The 22,529-nt window shown below is 40.6% G+C and overlaps 1 protein-coding gene and 1 long non-coding RNA gene across 5 annotated transcripts in view; both read left to right on the top strand.

Moving 5' to 3' along the window:
• mgat3b (beta-1,4-mannosyl-glycoprotein 4-beta-N-acetylglucosaminyltransferase b) overlaps window positions 1-9,983 on the top strand; it is a 75,848-nt gene extending 65,865 nt beyond the window's left edge. For all 4 annotated transcript variants that reach the window (XM_032534413.1, XM_032534397.1, XM_032534387.1 and 1 more), the window contains 4 exons: window positions 1,781-2,240; window positions 6,073-6,731; window positions 7,814-8,096; window positions 8,308-9,983. In XM_032534413.1, coding sequence (XP_032390304.1) covers window positions 1,782-2,240; window positions 6,073-6,731; window positions 7,814-8,096; window positions 8,308-8,799 — 1,893 coding nt within the window. In that variant the 5' untranslated portion in view covers window position 1,781 and the 3' untranslated portion in view covers window positions 8,800-9,983. The remainder of the gene's footprint in view (window positions 1-1,780; window positions 2,241-6,072; window positions 6,732-7,813; window positions 8,097-8,307) is intronic.
• Window positions 9,984-14,919: 4,936 nt separating this feature from the next.
• LOC116701068 (uncharacterized) lies at window positions 14,920-21,759 on the top strand. Its single transcript, XR_004334799.1, has 2 exons — window positions 14,920-15,077; window positions 15,283-21,759. It is a non-coding gene; the product is annotated as an uncharacterized LOC116701068 (long non-coding RNA).
• Window positions 21,760-22,529: the final 770 nt, after the last annotated feature.

Genomic DNA, 22,529 nt, shown 5'->3' with positions numbered 1-22,529 from the left:
GGGGGGGTCTGTGCGGAACAACCTACTTCAGACTCATGATTGCTAGGAGGTCACCGGTACAGTTGTCTCTTTTTTCTTCCCCCTTACCTCAGTGGGGGTTTCTTTTTCTCCCCTGCACAGTGTATGCTTAATGTGTTCAGATGTCCAACATGTTTTTGAAGCTGAATTAAAGTGGAAGACTAAATCTTGCTGTGTAAGCAATGAGTTTCCCCGTTCTTTGACCTTCCTGCCTGAGCGAGGCTAAAGAAGGAAATCCCACTCGAAGCCAAAACGTTCAGACGCTTTGAGTCTACGTTAGGGCTCTATTTAAATACATTTTTCATTGTGACAGAGAGAAAAAAGTAGATGAAATGGTTTAGGCAGATGGTAGAAACAGGACTAGATTAGGATTAGCTGTGATTGGTCTGTGTCACCTTGTATTTTTGAACATTATAATCCTCATCATATATTATAGGCTATTTTATGCCATATGATGCACATTTAGAAAGTCCTATGTGACAAGTCAAAAGCCAGTATGAAGAACGATGCAATGACAATGTTGATTTTTCTCTTATTTCAGTTCACTCTTCACTCATCACTCTTTTCCTCTGTTTTGTATCGTCCTCAATAAAAGGCTACAGAACGGAAAATAAATCAAATAATTTAATCAACATGGTCATCAGCATATATACCTACAGCTCACTGTTCAGAACAGGCATTTGATTCTCTGTGTCCAATAATGCTTGTATTAGCACTTTTTTCATTGTTTTCAATAGAATAAACTTCAGCTTCATACCTGAATTAAGGAACCATCGGGAGAAAGGCCAACCAATTTTGAAACATCATTAATATAACCTTTTCATGTTGACTTGGTATGCATAGATTAGCAAAGCCTCTTTACACATCCAGCAGATAAAGAGCAAAATCATAAATTAGTTTGAGTCAAGATTCTATCCACGTGACGATGTCCAATATTTTGGTTTCAACCAACTGCTGATGGAAAATATGTCTCTTTACCTCCTAAATGATCCACTGTCCTCACCAATTAGCCGCTAACATTTGCCGTGAAGTTGCAAGCTGTAAAACCTAAACAATGAGATGAAAGATGCTAAAAAGCGCAATAGAGCCGCAGGGGACTTTAATTCGGTCCTATAATTCATTTCCATTGGTCTGTCACTATCAGCGACACCTTTCAGGTTACACAAAATATTATGAATGTCTTTTACTGTTTACTTTTACGCACATGGAATCATCCATTATCAGTTCGAGATAACACCATCATCCATCTACAAAGAACAAAAAGCCTAGATCCCCAATGTCCTTTGCAACTTAAAATAAATTACAACTTCATAGATGTTTTTTTCCTTCGTTTTTAGTTAGCAAGTATCTTATGCCTCTTCAGCTACACTTTCGTTTAATTAAAAGAAGAAAACAAGTGAGAAAAACATTGAGCATTGTCGCTCTCATGCTAGCTTGATGGGTAGAAAGCAGGTTCATGACTCCATGCACTTGATGCACTTCCCTCCTGTTATTTTGACTACTGTCCTTACCAAAGCCAGTTGGTGTTGACTTTCATTTATTTTTTGTCCTTGTTAACAACCCAGACTTTTACGGACTTTATTTTTAACAACCCATTACCTTTAAGTAAATTGTGGTTCCCCCGCAGTGGAACATAGTGCAGATGGGAATAAAGAGATTATTCTACAACGGAAATTGCTTTCTGATGTTGTTAGTCGGACTCATGTTTTTTCACCCCCCCCCCCCCCCCCCCCCCCCCACCCCCCCCTTTCTCTCTGTCCAGGATGAAAATGCGGCGGCACAGGGTGTTCTTGTTCTGCACAGTGGGCCTGTGCGTCATCTCCTTCCTCCACTACTACAAGGCCCTCCACTACGTCTCCCTGCTGCGCGAGCTCTCCGCCCCGTACCCCAACATCAAGTCCTTCATCATGGTCACTGGCTTCTTCTGGAGGGAGAAAGGTGTGGGCACCACCCCTCTAAGCCCCGCCTCCCCTGAAGAGGCCCCTCCCCTACCTGGTCTCCGCCCGTCAGACACAAAAGCTAGAGTCGTGGCGAACGCTGTTGGAGGAGGAGGAGGAGGAGGAGGAGGAGGAGGAGGAGGAGGAGGAGAGATGGGCTTGGGGATTGGAGGTGCTGGGATTGTTGGCAGCCCAGGGCTGGAGATGAAGAGAGGTGGGGAGCCGGCGCCCCCTCGCCCTTGGGAGAAGCTGGTGGAGCACCATAGGGAGGACACTCTGAATGAGGTGAGTAAAACTGTACTCTAACTTCATGCACACTTAGTGACCAGAAAATGTGCAATAACACAGCCCACAGTTAGTATGTTAACTAATGTTAATGTGATTTTACAGCTGTGTGTTGGTTGGGGTGTCGTATTGGATTTTCTCCTCCCAAGGACTCGCAACACTGTTAAACACTATTCCCTTTACAATTTCTATTTTGTTACATTAAGTTTAAAGCCCAGATTGGTGTTTTTGTCCAGTGCAGAAGAATCACAAAAACCATATTTGAATTTTTCTAGTGTAATAAAATGTTTTTTTATGTAGCATTCAGCAGTGTTAGGAGTCCTTCACAGGCAGAAATCCTAACTTTTTTTTTAGTCAGCACCTGGATACAAAAGATGTGCGTGTGTTTTGTGAGGTATGCTTTTACTGCATAAACAGGTAAAAATATACACACCTTGCAACACGTTATTTTAATGAATTTTCTCTTCAGGATGATGAACTTCGCAAAATGTCACCCTCCAACTTATCAAATGATACAGTGTCAATATCACTTGAAGATATACATTTCACAACGTCACTACAGACTGTTGTTGTGTTGTGTTGGATTGCATTGCAGTGCATGCCTGCAGGGTTTCTGGTTGTCACCCTATGCACACTCCACTGCAGCTATACTTCCTCTTTGTTGCTCTTGTTGACTTGTTGAATTTATTGAACTATAATACCCAGTCTCTAAGACAGTAATGTCTCCACCATGTCTCAGTTGTATACGGAAAAGCTCACACATAAAACACTTATTTCAGGACTAGATAAGTAGTAGTTTAATTCAGTTACATAATTAAACATACAACAATAAAAAACTAAGAGATGCTTGTCAATTTACATGATGATAATTCTAAAAACTAGGCATTCATATTTTGACAATGTGATCTAAATCGGCAAACAAGCTTTCTTAGAAGCTCTCTCTGTAGATCAGTGCCCTTGCAGTTTGTTTTTAGTAATACCTCTGCGATACCACTGGTCCTTTTGTTAGGTTACAGTGACTTCTGTTATTTGTGCAACTGCACAGTGCATATAATTATGAAAAATGAAGAACACCATGCAAAGACTAAGTTAGATAAATCCTCACAGAAAACATGAAGTTCTGTTTTCTTGTGTCACACATAGTTGCGGTTGTCGTTTTTTTCATTGTGCACATGTTGAGTGTGTTTGTAATGATAACCACATACAGTGCAGACAATATTTTGTCCAGGATGTGTAGACAATCTCCAGTCACTCAGTCAAGCTGTCTTACTGTTACTCATCTGCCACCTGCAGGAAGTCAACAATCCTCATGTCCCTTTATGATGTGTGTCATTTCATTAGTGAGTTCATGTGTGTTGTGTGTGTCATTTAATTTTTTGTTTGTTTCCCCAGCAACTTCAAATTAGTCCGGATGAATCAAAGTGGGTAAAAAGCAACTAAGATATAGTTTAAAATAAATAAAGTACATAGTTTATAATGACAGGCGAGATTGTAACAAGAAATGGAGCGTAATACACAGTGTTTGCTTTGAGGCAAGATATTTTCCTCTTAAGGTAATTCTATTGAAATATTACCACACACATTATGGATCACATTTCATCGCCGGGCTGTCATCCTTTTTTATAACGCTGCACCCTGTTGTTTTCATCACTTTGCAAGTAATCTCCAACAGTCAGAGAGTTCCCACGCTCATGTTCATGGAGCTTTTGGGATAAAGAAAACCTCTCTGTAATCACTCGTCAGAAGTCATATGGGGACGCATATCTCTAACAATAACAGTAAAACTGTCTTTCTCAAAACGTAGTAATAGTTCATTTGAACATGTAAATATATGTATATATATAAATATATACATATATATATATATATATATATGACAGATAAATAACGACAGATAAATAAGGTCATGTATACTTCTCGGCACAATCTTTGTACAAATTATTGTAATTATAATAATAAATTCCCATGTTCAAAAAGGAGTAGGAAGAAGTTCATAAACAAACTTATCAGGTCCTACCTTTAATACACAATTTTATTTCACTTATTTACACATCTTTACATACACGTACACCGTATATTTACCTATCTACTGCTCACATAAATACATGCATACGCATAGACACAGATGCATACATACATGCCTACACACATTTACATTGTTTTGTTTTTTGTTTTTTTCTTTCCACTTAACATCTATCTTCTTCTTTTACGTCTATCTATAGCAGATTAAATAATAACACATCCATACTAGACTTAGTATATAGGCCAAGGAGTCATTATACAATATTATCACTTTGAATCCTTTTTTTGGTATCCCTTAAATATATTCATTTTCAATAATCTGTTGAAATTGGCCATTGTTGTACATGATTTCATCTCTTCACTGAAACTGTTCCATGAATTAACTCCTTTTGGTTGTAATAAAGTGAGCATTTGTTCTTGTAAGTTTCTTTTTAAATTCAAATATTCCTCTTAAGTGATGTTTGCTCTCTCTCATTTGAAACAGCCCTTGGATACTGTTTGGTAGCTGATAATTATTTATTTTGTACATCATTTGTGCAGTTTTAGTCAATAATATCTCTGAATTTTAGTGTTTTTAATTTAATAAACAGGGATTAGGTAGTGTTCTATAAGTGGTTTTAGTTACAATTCTTAAGGCTCTCTTTGGAAGAATGAATAGGTTTTTGTTTTGTAAGAGTTTCTCCATACCTCCAAACAGTAAGTAATAAGTAATTGCTTTCATATCAACGTAATGATAAGGTGTCATTGTTCAGCAGTGATTGCAGCAGATGCACTTTTATGGGTGTGTTTCCACACACGAACTGCAGACTATTTGCCTTTATTCATTATCTCACATTTGTTCTTGTTGATGTTACTCACGTGATCACGTAGTAAACTTCACAATAAGGCAAGTAGAACTACCAATCTTACCAAAGGTTTCTCAAAAGTCTGATGTTGAGGTCCACTGTACAATATTATACCCTTTTAAATTGTAGGAAGTATAAAAAGCCAATTATGAAGACATACTATGGCCATGGTATAATAAAAAAAATGGCTACATTTTTGTAAGAAGGAGCTACAATTTAGACAGAGTTATTTGAAAATTTGCAGGACAGTATTGAATTCCAAGGCCCTTAAGTACAAGTATGCATTATTATCCTGAGAATATTGTTTCTTTTCTCTTTCACTACAACTCCCTTTAAATTGTGCTCCCTTTGGATGGTTGGTGGTATTCGTATACATTTGTGTTCTTTACACATTTAAAGACTTGCGCTCACATGTTTCATTGAACACGTTAAACATGTGGGCTCAGTCTGTGTATTTAGTCGGAGGCTTGGGAAGGAATGTCATTGGCACTCCTTCATTTATCAAAATGGGCAAATTTAATAAAAAAATAGAGATAAGATAAGTGTGTAGGGCAACTAGCCATAATCTGTAGATCCACAAAGACACTGAACAGGTGTTTTTTTTCTTTCTCTCAAGGTGTTAATAGCACATCTTACATTTCCATTGCAACTTGAACAAAACAAAACAGCCTCACATAAACTTTTGTCGGATGAGAACTTGTTTACGAACCCCTGGAAGTCATTACAGGCAACTAATATGCAGGTGTTTTTTGAAATAGTAGACAATACTTCAAAGCACTGTATAACAAAGAATTTAATTGTAAGCTTACCACCATCTTCATGTGCAGATCATAGCCCTAAATTTGAAGCCATTCCTAGGTGTACATTTCAGTTAATCAATGACAATGAGATTTACGGGTTGCAGGCATTTATGTTAAATGGATGTTCCCTTAATCTACCTCCCTATCCTTTGTATTTCTTTTCAGGAGAGAGCTGAAGACCACTTGAACCAGCGAAATCCCAGCCACCAAGCCCATGCCGGACCCAACCTCCCAGAGATCCCATTATTGGGAAAAGAGCACCAGCACATGTTGCACAAGATTCTATTGCCTGATCCCTTAGAAATAATGGGTGACCTCCACACTGTCCTTCACACGCTTCAAGATGACAAAACACCTTACTTTATCCAAACCAAAGTTGGAGCCCGTTGTTTTAGACAGGGGACTGAGGTGGCTACCCAAAAGGAGTACTCTGGGAAATTAGGGGGTTCTGTGGCTAATGGAGTAGGGGACGGTGCTCGAGCAGTTGGGCAAAGGAAACCTCTGGAGGTCCAGCAGCCGCCCTCCATAGCTCCAAAAGCCAAGACCAAGGCCAGGGGCAACGGGAAGCGGCTGGTAAAGTGTGTATGTCGGCCGGGATGGCATGGACCTTACTGTGGGGTTCCCACCATGGTGTATCATTCCAACTTGCCCACCAAGGAGCGGCTGACGCCCAGAGACACCCCGCGGAGGGTGATCAACGCCATCAACGTTAACCACGAGTTTGACCTGCTGCATGTACGCTTTCATGAGCTCGCCCAAGCAGTTGATCTTTTCCTCGTCTGTGAATCCAACTTCACTGCCTATGGAGAGAGACGGCCTCTGAGGTATGACACTGTTTGTTTTGACTGGTGTGGTATATTAAAGCAACATAATGTATGTATTCCTCAACTGAGCTGCTCCATGGCCATAAGAGGATGACTCTTTTGCCTCAAAATGTAACATCGTAATATGGCATTACTGCTCAGCAAGTGTTACAATTGATTAAAGAGATAAAAGATGACACAATGATGGGAATTATAAAGCGGCGCAGTAAAGAGAGTACTAGCCTACATATCTAATATAACCCTGGTCATGTCATCATCAAGTCTTAAAATAGATACATTACTTTGTTTAAGCTCAATGGAGAAGCCACTTTTATGTTCTATTTTCATATTCATCAGTTCAAAATTATAAATAATTGCACAAATTCAGAAGTTTTTGCCAAGTTGTGACACTGCGGATGCATTGAGTAGAATCTGTTAACAGCTTACAGTTTTTTGTTTACAGCCAACCTTCACGCTTTTTGCAGTATCAGTGTGCTGTATAACAGTTACAGTGACGTTCCTTTGGCAACAACATGAGATGCCTCGGGAGTAATTTTACAGCAGATTATGACAAGAGCGACATGATTGACTCCGCATGCAGCCTTGAAGGGAGAGATTGGTGTGTTCAATCATAGGATGTGACACTGCATGAACGTGGCTACATTCAGTGAACAATCTCTTTCGCTATGCATATCAACAGGTTAATTGAGTTGCTCTTCCAGTCAGTTTTTGTGGGTTTTCTGTACTGAATGGCATCATTTGTAAAACAAGACCCGTTGTTACTTGCTGTTCTCTATATGTGCTTCAACTCTGCCAATTGAAATGCATTCTACACAATTTTGCATTGTTCTTACTGTTCAGGCAGCATTGGTTTGAAGTATTGAACTCCAGCAAGTTTTTGGTGTATAACACATTTGTATACCAAATGGAAAAGAATGGAAACCAATGGCTACCTGAAATGGAATAAAATACATCCAATCTATACGCAGCATTGAAAAAAGCTGTGATGTGAAATATTCCTATATAACAACACACAAATGCATGGCACTGTAAGGTTCTTTGGTTAAAATAATTAACTAAATGGCATTTGTAATGTTCCCTAGTTTCCTGCGGCTCCTTCTCAATGGTACGTATGACTACATACGTCACAAGATCCTGTACGTGTTCCTCGATCACTTCCCAGAGGGCGGTCGGCAGGACGGCTGGATTGCTGATGACTACTTGCGTACCTACCTGACGCGCAATGGCTTGTCCAGGGTGGTGGGCATAAGGTCGGACGACGTCTTTGTCATCAACGACGCGGATGAAATCCCAGCACATGAGGGCCTCCTTTTCCTCAAGCTGTTTGATGGCTGGACGGAGCCTTTCGCCATCCACATGCGCAAGGTAGCGGCGAGAATTCAGCTTTTGTGTGTGGTCTATCAACCGTTATTCACCATGAAGACTGTAGGATGGGTGTGTCATGCAGGAAATTGGTCTTTCTTTATGTATTATTAATGCAGCTTTCTTTCTTTGCTGTGTTCTTTTTAAAAACCTTTTTAACCTTTAACCTTTTTAAATTAACCATATTTCTGTTTTTTTCTCTTCTGACATCCAGTCCCTGTATGGTTTTTTCTGGAAGCAGTTTGGCTCTCTAGAGGTGGTATCGGGCTGCACATTGGGGATGCTCCGCGACGTCTATGATGGCGACGGCATCAAGCTCCGCCGACGAGAATACTACACCATGCCGGGTTTCCGCAAGTACGAGAACGACACAGGCCACATCCTGGTGCAGTGGTCAGTGGGAAGCCCTTACCACTTTGCTGGGTGGCACTGCTCCTGGTGCTTCACGCCCGAGGGGATCTACTTCAAGCTGGTGTCGGCTCAGAACGGAGACTTCCCACGGTGGGGTGACTATGAGGACAAGCGTGACCTCAACTACATCCGCGATCTGATCCGGACGGGGGGCTGGTTTGATGGCTCCCTGCAGGAATACCCCCCTGTGGACCCCAAAGAGCACATGTACGCCCCCAAGTACATGCTGGAGCACTATAAAAGGTACCAATACCTACTGGAGAACCCTTACAATAAAAAATTCCAGACTGAGTGAGGGCTAGAAGTTCAGCGAGGAATAGAACCGCTAAATAACTAATAGGACCCAAATATGGCCTCAGCATTGAGTTTTGGGGGACAGAATGGTGTTGGTGAACAACATTTCTCATTGGAGAAATACTACATGTATCTCCACCAGGCAGCACTGATGTTGCAGGGACTCAAAATCTCTTAAAGTCATTATTTTGGGGTCAAAGAAGGGAACACTGAATCGCATCCACCATGGATTTTTGGCCAGAGAAGGTTACAAACACTGGATAAACAAAATCATGCATTTTCTCATTCCTCCCATTCTGGGGGAGGAGTCAATCTATTTTTTTTTTTGTGTTCCACCACCCCCCGCACTCTTCTCTTTCTTCACCCGAGCTGATTTGGCGTGGCTGCCATCTGAAAGAAAGGGGCCACCTCAAAGTACAGCGAGGGATTTTTCCCAATGTTCCCACTTCACTCTCCCGCTTCAGATGTCTTCCTGTCATATTTGGTGACCTCCTTCCAGAAACCGATACACATTCAGATATTACGTAATTCTTGGGTCTCAGTAGAAAAGTAGGAATCCCATCAAAACCCGCTGGAGTACCCACTGCCAAATCAAAAGGAACGACTCGATGGAGATGCCTCCGCTCGTTCATGTGCTCACACTCATCCACATGCACCTTAGACCTGTCTTTGTGTTTGTGAGAAAAAAAAATGTGTGTGTGTGGTCTGTCTTTGTATTATATTAAGAGGTTTTGGGCTATGAAGGGAATACGAGAGCAGCTAGAGGAAACAGAAAGAGAGAAAGAATCACCAGGGGGGGACGGGGAAGAAAGACAGCGAGATGGGAAAACAGCACAAGCGAGACAGAAGACAGGGAAGAAAGGAGAGTAATAAGGGGGGAAGAAAGCGGTGGTGAAGTGGAAAGAAAAGGAGGCTCTCTTGACGTTCCCCTTTCCCACAGTGTCTGCTGACGCACAAGTGTTATAGGGATGAGAGTGCAGAATGTGTGTCTCCCTCAGAGCTTACTGACAGCTCTGAATAAATCTTGCCCTGCCGATGGCGTCCGAGACAGATGCCACTTGCCGGTATCGTTTGTCCGATGAGAACAATCAAGACCAGATGGGGAAAGATCACCCTTCACTTTCGTCTTTTTGTCCATCTAGCATCAGAGATGACTTTGTTTCCTTGGAAACCAAAGTATGTGAAGAAAGGAGAAGGGATGGGTGTTGTTAAGATGAGTGGGTGGGTTGACATCCGGTAAGGAGCTGCAGCATTCAAACGAGGTCAGCGCCGACTGTGGGTCTCCTCAGTTAAATATTCCTCAGCCCACTCTCTGAAAATAGCTCTTCCAAGTTTGTTTTTATGTTCCTTCTTTGGTGTTGGTTTTCTCTTAATCCTCCTTTACAGGGAATATTGTTTTCTCTCCTCAGTTCAGTTATTGTTCTTTTTCTCTACACACACCTCTCTCTGTCAAAAATGTTGAAATCTTCAGCTCTCCCTCTAACTTTCCCTCAACAACGGAACACACACACACACACACACACACACACACACACTGGCTCTCACACTCCATTTTGTGTGTGTATCTATTTCCCTCTTAATCCTAACAAGAATGTCTCATATTAATAATAAGGATATATTTATCTTCTCTACACCTCATTTATTTCCCCGTCTCTACAGGACAGGAGCAGCCGTTACAATAGCAATGCTTTCCCTGCGCCCACAGATGACTATTTTCTAAACATTTAGGCTTTAGCGCTCATGCCTCTTGCCTTCTCCCTGCCGTAGACTGCTGTCAGTGTGGCTAGTTGGGGATGTTGTGGACAATTAGACGAGCATACTTTTGTCTGTGGGTGTTTTGTGTGGGTTGAGGCCTACGTGGGCCTGGGTTACATTCTTATTAAAGACAAGGGAATCCTAGCAGAACAATTAACAATGCTAGAGAAGAGTTAAGACGGAAGCTAAGCATGTAGCAGACAGACAAGTTTTAGTAAGAAAAACGCATAGACTTTTCTTTTAATTGCATCCACCATCTGCTTCTCCCATGCCTGTCTGGCTTTATAGTTATTGTCTACCTCAGCTTCAGGCAAGATGCTGTTTTAAAGTGAACAATGCCTCAAGAGAAATACAGTCAAATGTTTTTAGAAGGAAACTTGACTTAAAGTTACTGAGGAGTGAAGATAACTTATTTTACAGTAAATAAAAAGACCTAAAGGAAAAAGTTATAGCTTTAATTTCACCTGCAAACAAGAAATTGACATGTAACATCAGAATGCAGAATGCAAAACTAGTGTGAGCACACATATAGCACTCGGTCACCGTGCTGGCTCTTTACGACTGTGAGTTAGCTGGGGTAAAAGCAGATTAGCCAACAGGCCGCTGACAGTTGGGTCGGATCTGAGCTGTTCCCCCGATGGTGGCGTGGTCTGCGGCGGCAGCTGTTAGGGTTTTGGTGTTGGTGTCGAGAGCCAAACTCACATCCAACCCCAGAGGGGCTGCGGGGAATCAAGCTTTAAATAGGATTTTACATTATACGACAGAGGAGACGACAACAATGCTGGATGTGAAGCTTTTTTTTTTGCCTTTTGAATAGATAATGCTTGATAGTGATTGATGGATCAAACTGAATACAGATGATGCATTTTCAAGGGAAGTGTGTAACTTTGAGTTTTGGCTTAACAGAGCAGTGTAGTAGTGTATGTTGTGTATTTTAGCTTTGTTAAATTATCAATTCAGACCATTAGCCAAAATGGATGGCTGTGAACCATTTAAAATGAATTCACTTTGTTAGTTAGTCATCTACTCTGTTTTTTGGCCGATTTTGTCCACGCTAGAAAAACATATATATTTTAAAATTCATCCACTCCTGAATTTATGTTTTAAAAGGTTCTTTATGAGTTTTTCTAGCAGAAATACAATGATGAATGCTGGTGTCTGCAGTTCACATGAATCTGACCACTGGATCTAATTTGACTACAAAGAAAGAAACAAAACATGCCTAAACGTCCTTTAACTTCAAGGCCTCAAACCTTAACCAACATGTCTGTTTATAGAAAAAAAAAATTAGTTGAATCATATTTTGAATTACATGCTGGGTGTGTGTTCAATCCCATCAAGGGCTGGGGATTGTGTTTGTGTTTAAGCTCTGCCAAGAGGCATTTAACCAGAGTTAACTCCCAACTCGCAGCCTGCTGCAATCGGGCTGCACATCTGGTGAACAGCGTTTATGTCACGTGGGAGTAAGTTTGTGTTTGCATATCTGTACGTGTGCTATGCATTTTTTAAATGTGTGTGTGTGTGTGTGTGTGTGTGTCTGTGTGTGTGTGTGTGTGTGTGTGTGTATGTGTGTGTGTGTATGTGTGTGTGTGTGTGTGTGTGTGTGTGTGAGACAGAGTGACTCATGCCAGATAAGGGTGTCTAGCCTGCTGAAAGGCAAGCCAGGGTTACTTCACTTGGCCTGTTGCCCCGTAACAGTCATGGCAACAAACCTCTTGATAAATTTTCTGAAATCCCTAAGAGCCTGAAGTCATCAACCAAGATGGCAAACCAACAGGATAAGAGGTGAGGGAGAGCAGAGGGAGGATGTTTAAAGATAACCGCAAATGTGAAACCTGCACGCAGCAAAAACCATTAACCAGAACATCGCCTTTTTTTGCAGGTGTTTGTCATTGGTTTGACTCATCACAGCGAGCAGACAATTTGCATGTGGAGCAGAAAAAGTAGACAGAAAAACACTCTGCAACACTCATACTGCTTTAAAATGGTTTAATGCAGTTTGAGCTGAGGGGTTTCACAAGTGGTTATTAATTTTTATATATATTAATGTGTGTGTGTGTGTGTGTGTGTGTGAATATATATATATCCTGAGCTGGGAATAACACATGAATGGGGATTTTTTTTTTTTTAGCAAAGACAAGAAAATAAGAAAAAAAGAGTCCTGTTTAACATAAGCCAAGGCTTGATGAATAGAGACTCCAATCCAAAAAGAGACATTTCGGAAATAATCCTTCCACCGCTGTTCCATGTGACTGTCTTATTGGATAAAGCGTGGTTTAGACATGGGGAGTGGAGCGAGGTAATAAGCTTGACCAAACAGCTTTGATTTTTCACTTTGATGAGGGAAAGTCATCCCGACCATGAAAAGGAAACTGTCCAAACGAAGGGAGCGGCTCATCATCCCTGTTAAAGCAGATCTATAATCCAGTGACAGTTAAAGTGGAAGCGAGGTTGTGATGTCAAACAATCGGAGCCGTGTTTGCGCCGCCTCACTGGGCTCGATATGGATTCAAAGAGATTGGGGAGGGTCAAACCTGTGACATTTACGTTACTGGACAGTCTGACTAATGGCAGCGCTGGCCTGCTGCCTGCTGTCATTTCTGTCACGATTGGTCATAAAATCAACCAAGCAATAACACATGGGAAAGGAAATAGCTGCAGCCTTTAACCACAACACACCTTGAGGATTTCATAGCTTATTTACAGCATTTACAACATTTCTACAGGAGTGTGAAACATCTTCCTAAGACACCAGCTTTGACTTTTAAGTCAATCAGGTTTTATTGGTCTCTCTGCCAACCCATAATCTCCAATAAACATGGCTGCTTGCTTCAGGTGATTGGAACAGAGGGAATAAATTAGGTGTAAAATGCAAAAACTGCAAACGAGGAGTTGTGTTGCTAGGAAACAGCTCTGCACCATACATTTCATTTATTTCTTTTCAGTTATTGATATTAGCATCAGGAAACACGCTTGGACCCAGTGGAATGTTGATGTGTGATACTAGAGTGGTCTACACTCAGGATGTGAGTGCTGCCAGAGAGGGCTTTCTAAAGAAATATTTACATTGTTCTGTGTGCAGGTTGTCTGCTACAGAATACTTCAGTACATTGGGTCACTGCCATTATCTGCAGTAAATAACTGCTGGATGTCAGGAAGTTCATCCAGCAACATATTTCCTTTGCAAAAAATATCTAAGTATTAATCAACTTTTGCACATTTGTGGACCTTAAGGCCTAAAGGGACGCTCCAGTAATTATTGCACTTCCTCCAAAAAGACATGACATACATGCAACTTAATTGCATGTATTTGCTAAACCTTCCCTGCCTGGTAGCCTAAATGTCCAGGCCTTTCCAACTTTATTCTGCCAGTTTATAACATAGGTTTTATTCCTACACACTTGTCGTCTCCGAGCCCAAGCTGAGAGAACCCCAATGACATCATAGGGGTGGTTTTCTCAAAGTCGGCGAAGCTCCGTCAGAGCCACATGAAAACTTAAACCACAGTTTTCAGAGGCTGAGCAGGACTAACAACGACCAGTAAACCGATCAGTAGTGTAAAGTCGGTGGCAACTTTAAAGATTTATGGTCACACCAATCAGAAACGTCAGTCTGGAACAATCACTTGATCAGCCTTCAAACTCCCAATATTACTCCAACCCACTTTTTAGCACACACACACACACACACACACACTAACCATCAACACATGTTTGTAGCATTCGGCACATGTGTGTATCCTGCACAGATGTGTGTCTCTGGGGCTTAGTTGCCCGACCACTACAATCACCCCCCCTCCCATCTGTTGTTTTGCTTGCAGAGTGGCTGCCTGTCTACGGGGCTTAAATGCCTTCACAGTTCTGGCCCCCCGCCAGCCCTGTGGCTTTCAACCGATTGATCTTTTCTAAGAAACATTAGCAGCAGGCAGGCTGGAAATCAAGGAGAAGAGTGTGGGGGTGTGGAGAAAAGAGAGTCATTTTTCTTGGGTCCCTTTTTGACTTTGTTGTTGAAGTCATTCCTTTCTTTTTTCTCTCTTTCTGGTTGCTCCTAAATGGGACTGAAATGTGTTCCGACCGGTACACCAAGGACTACATTTTCCAAAGTTCTGACTCCTCATCTCATGTGTAACAATCATCGACGGAACATTGCAGCTGGCTTACACTGAACACGTCAAAGCTTCAAATCAAATCAAGAAATTAAGTTTCTTAAGATGGGTTTTTCAAATTAGAAACCCGGGAAACACACGCATTCCCGTCAAATTACAGCAACAGAAAGCTGCTGCCGTTGTTGTCTTGGCTGTAAACATGTTGTTCTTCTCTTCATGCAAGCTACGGAAAGCGTTCGCATTCCACCAGCTGAGCGATCATAATAACTCTGACAGATGTGTCCCCACTGATTGGAAACTACTCGGTGTTAGGAACCACAAGTATTGCCCAAAACAAGTGCGAGTCTTCACTCTAATATTCTTAGACTTCAGGGCTGGATTTGTTATTATCGAGCTCAAAGCTACAAATGGTATTATAGGTAGTGATGGCCAAATGAAGCTTCATGAACCAGTGTCTTTACTTTCTGAGCCCACTAGATGGCGCTCTCTTTTCAACAAAGGGTTGAGAATACACTGAATTGCAATGCCTTAGGTCTTTCTTTTAAAACCAAGAGCGCCATCTAGTGGGCTCAGAAAATAAAGACACTGGTTCATGAAGCTTCATTTGGCCATCACTAATTATAGGTGCCAGTTCAAATTAGATTGCAAAACACATCCTACTAGTGCTACAGTATCCAGGGTTGGTTTCAGCTGCCCACACTTTGTCATAATTCTTTGAGATTTCTGTTGCCACTCCTATATAATGGAGGTGAATGGATGCATTAAACAGCATTAAAAACTTGCACTCAGAGTCTAGTGAACTTTTTTTCCAGTTTTTCATGGAACTAAAGTATAGTCCCTGTTATAAAGGAGGGTTATCCAGAGTAACAGAGACACTGTTCCTAGAGAGAGATGTTAAATTTGTATTGGTTTCCTTGTGAAAACCACAACATGTACTTCCATTGTACTGTAGTGAAGGCCAATATCTCAAAATCTGGCCAAATCAAACCAAAAACTATCTCCATGGCTAGATGTAAGTAAGGACATTTGGGTGAACTAACAATTTACAGCATAAAAAAGTGAAAGCCTCACAATGTTAAATCATTCCACCGGGAACTAAAAACCTTGCTTTTGTTCATGGGTCTTTTAAATCAATTGGGTGTGGTCCAGTTCTATTCAGTAAAGCAGCCAACTCACGTAAAAGTTGTATGGAAAATCATTTGCCCTATCACACATTGAAGTGGGCTCCAGTTCAGAAAGAAAACACATCCCATTAAGCAGCAGCAGTTGAGAAGCCGTGTTATTATGAAAGAATGGAAACATTTGTCGTGATGAGTGGGAAACTCCTGTAAATATGTCACGTTTTGGCTAATGAATGCGTCTGGTATTTATAACAGCAAAATAAGAGGGTTGTGATTATGTGTTTGTCAGTCAAGACATATTATGCACCTGAGTGTGTTCTAGGACAGATTGTTGGCTTCTGGGTGTGTGCGGGACAAGTTTGGTCCAGGACTCCATATGCTGCGGCACCGCAGATGTTAAAAGATAAAAGTCAGTGTGGCGCTGCAGAGACAAATGGACGTGGTGACGTGTACATGGGCATGCAGACAGGCCAACACCTGGCTGCAGAGCAAATGACTTTAGGCTCTGAAGGGAAGGGATGAGTGTTGATTCTGTTTGTCTCTTTGTGTGTGTGAGACTACACTATATGGCCAAAAGTATGTGGACAACACAGACACTAATTGTGTGCAGTTATTTGAGGCTAGGCCCGTTTTTTCCGACTGTGAGAAATATTGAAGACCCTGAAAACGTAAAATCTTTACATTTACGTGACAGTTAATATTTGTGACTAAATATGCAACAATCAGAGTTTTAAAAAAACATGTACCGGTACTTACATTTTGAAGGTTACCGGTACAGGCCGGGAAACCCCTCTTGTCCTCGGCTTTTGTTGGACCCCATTTTCTAAAGGTTTCCTTTCAGAAATTTGGGTTTCTTTTCACCAAATTGTCCAAAAAATAACAAGGATGGTTACATACAATGCTCTTCACAAGTAAAATAAATGATGAGTTTATTACTTTATTACTTATTGAATTTGGGTGTTTTATTCAATTTTATAGCATTTGAAAAAGAAAAGTTGAAAAATGCGACAAAAATTTCTGATAAAGCTTCAAAAACATGAAAAAAAGACAACAAACATTAGAAAAATTGCAGAAATAATCAACAGAAACGTCGTAAAAAGTTTCAAAAACGTTCGAGAAAAGTGTAGAAAAAGACGACAAAAACGTTTTATTTTTTAAATTTTGAGCCGAAAAAAAGAAAAGTTGCATGGTGGACTGGAAGACAAGACACAGTGTGTTCATTAAAGAGCATTAAAGGGTGCTGGTAGTCTTCATGCTTAGAAAGCAGCTGGTGGTAGCTTCATACTTAGAATACAGACATGCGAGTGGTATTCATTTTCTCATCTAACTCTTGGCAAGAAAGCAAATATGCATATTTCCCAAAATGTCAAACTTCACTTTAACGCTCAACAATTTCCCAACAAGTCAAACTTCTCTTGCTCAACAAAGTGCAATCTCTGTGGATGTGGTTTTATTCATTTCTGAATCCGATGTTGCTTAATCCTTATTCGTGCTTTTTTCTTTTTCTACCATGTTTGAGTCCACTTTAAATCAGTGGAGGAGTACAGATTCAAAAAAAGATTATTTGAAGCTTTGGCAGAAAATAGTGTGTTCATGTAAGATCTCATCACTCATAGTAAGACGTTGATTGCAAGCATATGTTTTCAGGACCTTCAATTGCTACAGCATACGGTGATATTTTTGACTCTTTGTGGAAACGGTTTGGGATCGGTCTTTTCCTGTTTCTACACAACAGTGCCCCCAGTGTCAATAAAGAAATGTTTTTCTCAGTTTGGTGTAGAAGAAGTTCTCTTGCGTGCACAGAGCACTGACGTCTACTCTATCTTACACCTTTGGAGATTACTTGATTAATGCTGTTATGCCTGAAATTCGCTGCCATGATCTTGTTGAAAGCCTTCCAAGAACAGTGGAGGCTGTTATAGCAGCAGATTAATGCCAATGGTTGAATGCCCAAGTGTCCGCATACTCTTGTCCATGTAATGTGTGTTTTATTGCTTTCTGTGTGCATGTGTGTGGTCCACTTTGTAACTTGAGCCTACCTGCAATTCTCAGAAACTTGCTGTCCCTTAGCAGCCCGACCTGACCTGAGACAGAGGCAGAGAAAGAGAGTGTGACGGGGGTTGGAAAAAAGGCAATTGAAGGGGAGGGAGAGAGGGCGAGAGCGAGCCTCCAGAGGGGTTTGAATTCCCCGCAATCAGAAACGTGAAACAGAGATGAGAAAGAGGCAGTGACTGATCCTTACAATCACAGACTTCCCACATATGTAGTCTCTACCCTTTTTTCTTTGGTTTTGTTTTGCACTTTTGCTTTTGTGTGAAGTCAATCGATGTGTCTTTCCTTCTGTTTCAGTGTTGTTTTTTGGTAGAAGTCTGAGAAACAGAGAAGGAGGGGTGATTGTTTTTTGTTTTTTTGACCCTCTGTTTTTCTATTTTCTATTTATTTCTATTTGTTTTTGTACTTTTTTGTAACTTCATCCACTTGGCAGCTTGATATTTAATGAATGTGTGTGTGTGTGTGGGTGTGTTTGTGTCAGCTCATAAGCACTGTCTCAGCCTACCACTAGAATAGACTTCCACTCCACCTGTCAGATCTTTTACCTCCTTCGATGCTGTGAAGGGGAGTTAACACTGCGGCCATCTTATTTGCTTTCTGTAACTGCCATGTTGTGTTGATGACGTCATCTTTTTCTCGTGACCTTAACAGTATCACATAACCACTTAAATTGATGAGTTGCTTTTGTGTTTTGATTATGTTTAATGTTGTTATTTTTTGAGGGTTTTATCAAAACTCATTTTCATATCCTTCACAAAGGGCTCTACATACAGCCCACATATATACGCATAGGCCTACCTACATCCACACACACACACACACACACACCAACCCAGTCTCATGGCAGTTAGTGAAATGGTCACGTAATTTAATTTGATTTGTGTACACAAACACGTTTATCTCGTTTTTTTTCCGTGATGGTCAGCACTTTTTTTTAAACTAATGTACTTCAATGGGATTCTCAATGAGAAGATGACGTATCTTTAAGAGCGACTACGGTAGAGAGTAGTATGAAAGCCCGAAAATCCGCAATGGGAAGTTGGTTGGGTTGGTGGATGGGTCAAACAACACAGGATCTTCACCCAAAAGACCGTGAATCGTGTCCCGCGTGTCACGTTTCCTAAACTCAACCGTCCCATTCTTCTTTTCCTAAACCCCGCAACCCAAAACCGGATAAGCTGTGTCCCGCAGTGTACAGCTATGCAATCGTTGGTATTATAAAAAACGTGCTGACCATCACGAAAAAAGGAGGTACGTGTACACAAATCAAAAAGATTAAATTACGTGACCAATTCACAAACTGCCATGAGACTGTGTTGCACACACACACACACACACACACACGCACACACACACACACACACACACACACACACACACACACACACACACACACAGTACAGCCTCTGTTTTCTCTACTGTGGTCTGATTGTGGCCGTGTCCTCTGCTGGTAAAACAGTCAGACTACTGTAGCTGCTCTGTTTGTGCCCTCAGTGTTATGTGATCACTATGAAGGCTCACCATTGTGTGTCCAAAAAACATTTTTGTCATCGCTCAGCCACGCAGAACCGGTTTGGGCCAGAGCCCCGGCCTGAGAGGAACCCAAGATGCAGAAAATGAACGGTCATTTTTGCGCTCATCTTATATTTAATGTTCTGTGTCTGTCTGACAGCAAAACGGTGCTGGTTTAATGCTTTTCTGTGTTGTTTCTTTTTTTTCTTTTATCACTGGTATCCTGTTTTTACTTCCTCCAAAAAGACAAAGATGTAAAAAAAAAAAAAAAGAAAGAAAGAAAAGAAAACGGAAAAAAAGAGATGATGATCTTTTTTTGGAAAAATGACTTTTTATTTGAGTTGCATGCTGAAATGCAGATAGTACTTTTGCTTGTAAAACTATGAATTGCACCTTATTGGAGGGATATGGTTTTGTTTTTTATGCTTATATGAATATATATATATATGTGTATATATATATGTATATATACATGTGTATATGTATATATATTTATGTGTATATGTATATATATAGATACATAAAGGGGATATATGTTTATTTGTTTATTTTATTTTAAATATTTTATTTTATATTAAAAGATGTAAGTAGTTAGTCATGCAAATGTGTTGTATCTTAAACAGGGTTATGATTTGTTATGCTTATTAATGTCATGTGTCATCATAATTGATTCCGTCACTGGTGTTTGTTGTGGGACGGCTTCATTAAGCATCGGAAAATAAGCCAGAGACTGGTGAACATGCAAAATATCCGACACATTACCTAGAATGGATTGTGACACTGGTAAAAAAAAATTAAAAACTATTTTTACTATATACAATTTGGACTTCTGTGAGCACAAACCTCCAAATTAAGGTTTATATTGGGTCACAGATGTACATTTAATCCAAAGTGGAGATATCTGCTGAAAAAAAGAATTGACGACTAAAACTGAGCAGGAACAGGTTTCCCTTGTTGGTCCAGATAATAACATTCTGTAATGAGTGTGACTGCCTGGCTAATTGCTGCTGCTTAGTGGAGCTTTGTTTGCAGACACACACACACACAAACACACACACACACACGCACACACACACACACAAACATACTCACACAGTGACCACTAGGAGGCATCCTGCTTGTCACATAAACAAGCACTTCTTCAGCCTTCCGTCCATCTTGTCCTTGAAAAAGGACAAGAGACTAACTAACAAAAGACACCATGTTGCTTATGTTCACATATTTTCACACACATACACACAACATTACGGCCTTGGCAGATGATTGGCACAAGGCATGCTGCTGCCACCCGCTTTCATGTCCCCAGGGCAGAGTGCTCTCAGCCGCCAATTAACCAAGAGTTCCATATCCATCTAATCCCCCCCCACCACATTGCCAGATGTAACCTTCCACTCTTTACACAGACTCTGTTTTGGTAAAAGATACAGTTTCCAATGTGAGAGAGATAATGAAAGTAGGTGAAATGGTGTGTTTTTGTTAGATAAAATCAAACAAAGTGTAAGCGATAAGTAGACTGGTCATGCCTTCTATTCTGGCCCATCATTGTCTGCCAATGGAAAGTACCTACTGTAACATAAAAAAAACATCCCTACCTTAGCTGACAGCAATGTTATTATGTAGCCCGCAAAACCACAAACCTGTCGCCCCTTTCCAAGCATTTCAAACTTGTTTGAAAAAGCTGTCAGAAGAGGACAAAGCAAGGAGATGATTTTTATACCTTTTTTATTTTTGACACAACGGCTACACATGAGCGTACCTTATTACATATTGTGACATTGTACAATAACACAACCTGTATCCCCTGCCTCCCTCTGTCCCCATGCACTGATAAGGATTGTATATGGTTGCATAGTTTATTTTTTATATCATTGTTAGGGCTTCATTTTGTTCCCGGGGGTCCCTTTTTTTTTTCTTTTCGTGCTGTTATGTTTAAATGGTTTGATGGGTCTCTGTAATTGTGTGGGAGAGTGCGTATGCGCTGTAGCTTACTGAATGTGTGTGTGAGTGAGAGAGGCAGAAGAGAAAAAAGATTGGTTGTGCACATCAGTCCTTTGCCTGTGTTCATCATTGTGCCAGTGTGTTCAGGTGTTCCCTTGCCTCCACATCTGTTCATCCAAATTGAGAGAGAGAAAGAGAGAGAGAGAGAGAGAGAGAGAGAGAGAACAGAAGAGGAGGAGGCAGAGGGCCTTTTCCCACAGGGGAAAAAAAAAACATAAATGAGAAAAGACACTTTTGAAAAAAGGACATTTTTCTCCTCTGCGGGGTCGCAAAGAAGAGTGTACATTTTTAAGTTAAATGAAAATGAAGAATAAAAAAACTCATTTGTTCTCTATATGAATGGCTGTATGTTAACCATGAACAAAAAGTAATGAGTTCTATGACAAAGACGTATAATAAATTAATTTTAAAATTTTAACTCTACCATGTGTTTGGGTTTGAGTTCAAGGCATGTGTCAAGGTGTTGGTTCTTAACTCTGTGTGTGTGTGTGTGTGTGTGTGTGTGTTTGTGTGAGAGTGTGCAGATGTCCTGCAATTGCGGCAATTTGCATCATCCGTCCCTTATCTCACTAGAGGGCAGCACCGCAGCACACATCATTACTGCTCATTAGGATGCATCACTTCTTATTGTTTTGGATTCTTTTTAAACAGAAGACGTTTTTTAATGTTCAAAACTCCTAATTCAACAGGAGGTATTTTATTACAAACACAACAGAAATCCAAATTACAAACTCAAAATAAACATGTATGCGGTTGTTACAAGGAATGCTGATCACAGGTTTAATTTAACATTGCAGAATTAGGAAACCTTTCACAGCTTAGTGGTACTGGAACACAACTTCCAATCATGGCAGGGTTACCTGTTTAGTGGCTTAAAGCCTAAAATTTGATTTTTGGCCCCTCTTGAAACTCCTCTCACCTGTGGTGTTGCATGTGTGTCATCATCAAGTTCCAAACCAACTAGTGCTAGTGCTTTTACACTTCTGTTTCTGCATGAATTAAACAAATGTGATAGGTAGTCATTTGTGAGATTTAGGTGTTTCTAAGCATATTTATTTAAACTTTGGACAGAGCCATACTGTAGCTGTTTTCCACTGTGTCCAGTCTTGGTAAAATAAGCTAATTGCTGTTGGCAATCTAATTTAAAGTACAGACGTGAGTGGTTTGGAATTAGAAACATATTGGTTA

The sequence above is a fragment of the Etheostoma spectabile genome, chromosome 2 (genome assembly GCF_008692095.1).
Source record: "Etheostoma spectabile isolate EspeVRDwgs_2016 chromosome 2, UIUC_Espe_1.0, whole genome shotgun sequence".
Lineage (NCBI taxonomy): Eukaryota > Metazoa > Chordata > Actinopteri > Perciformes > Percidae > Etheostoma > Etheostoma spectabile.
Note: the sequence above shows the minus strand (reverse complement) of the source record. Positions and strands in the feature narration are given on the sequence as shown.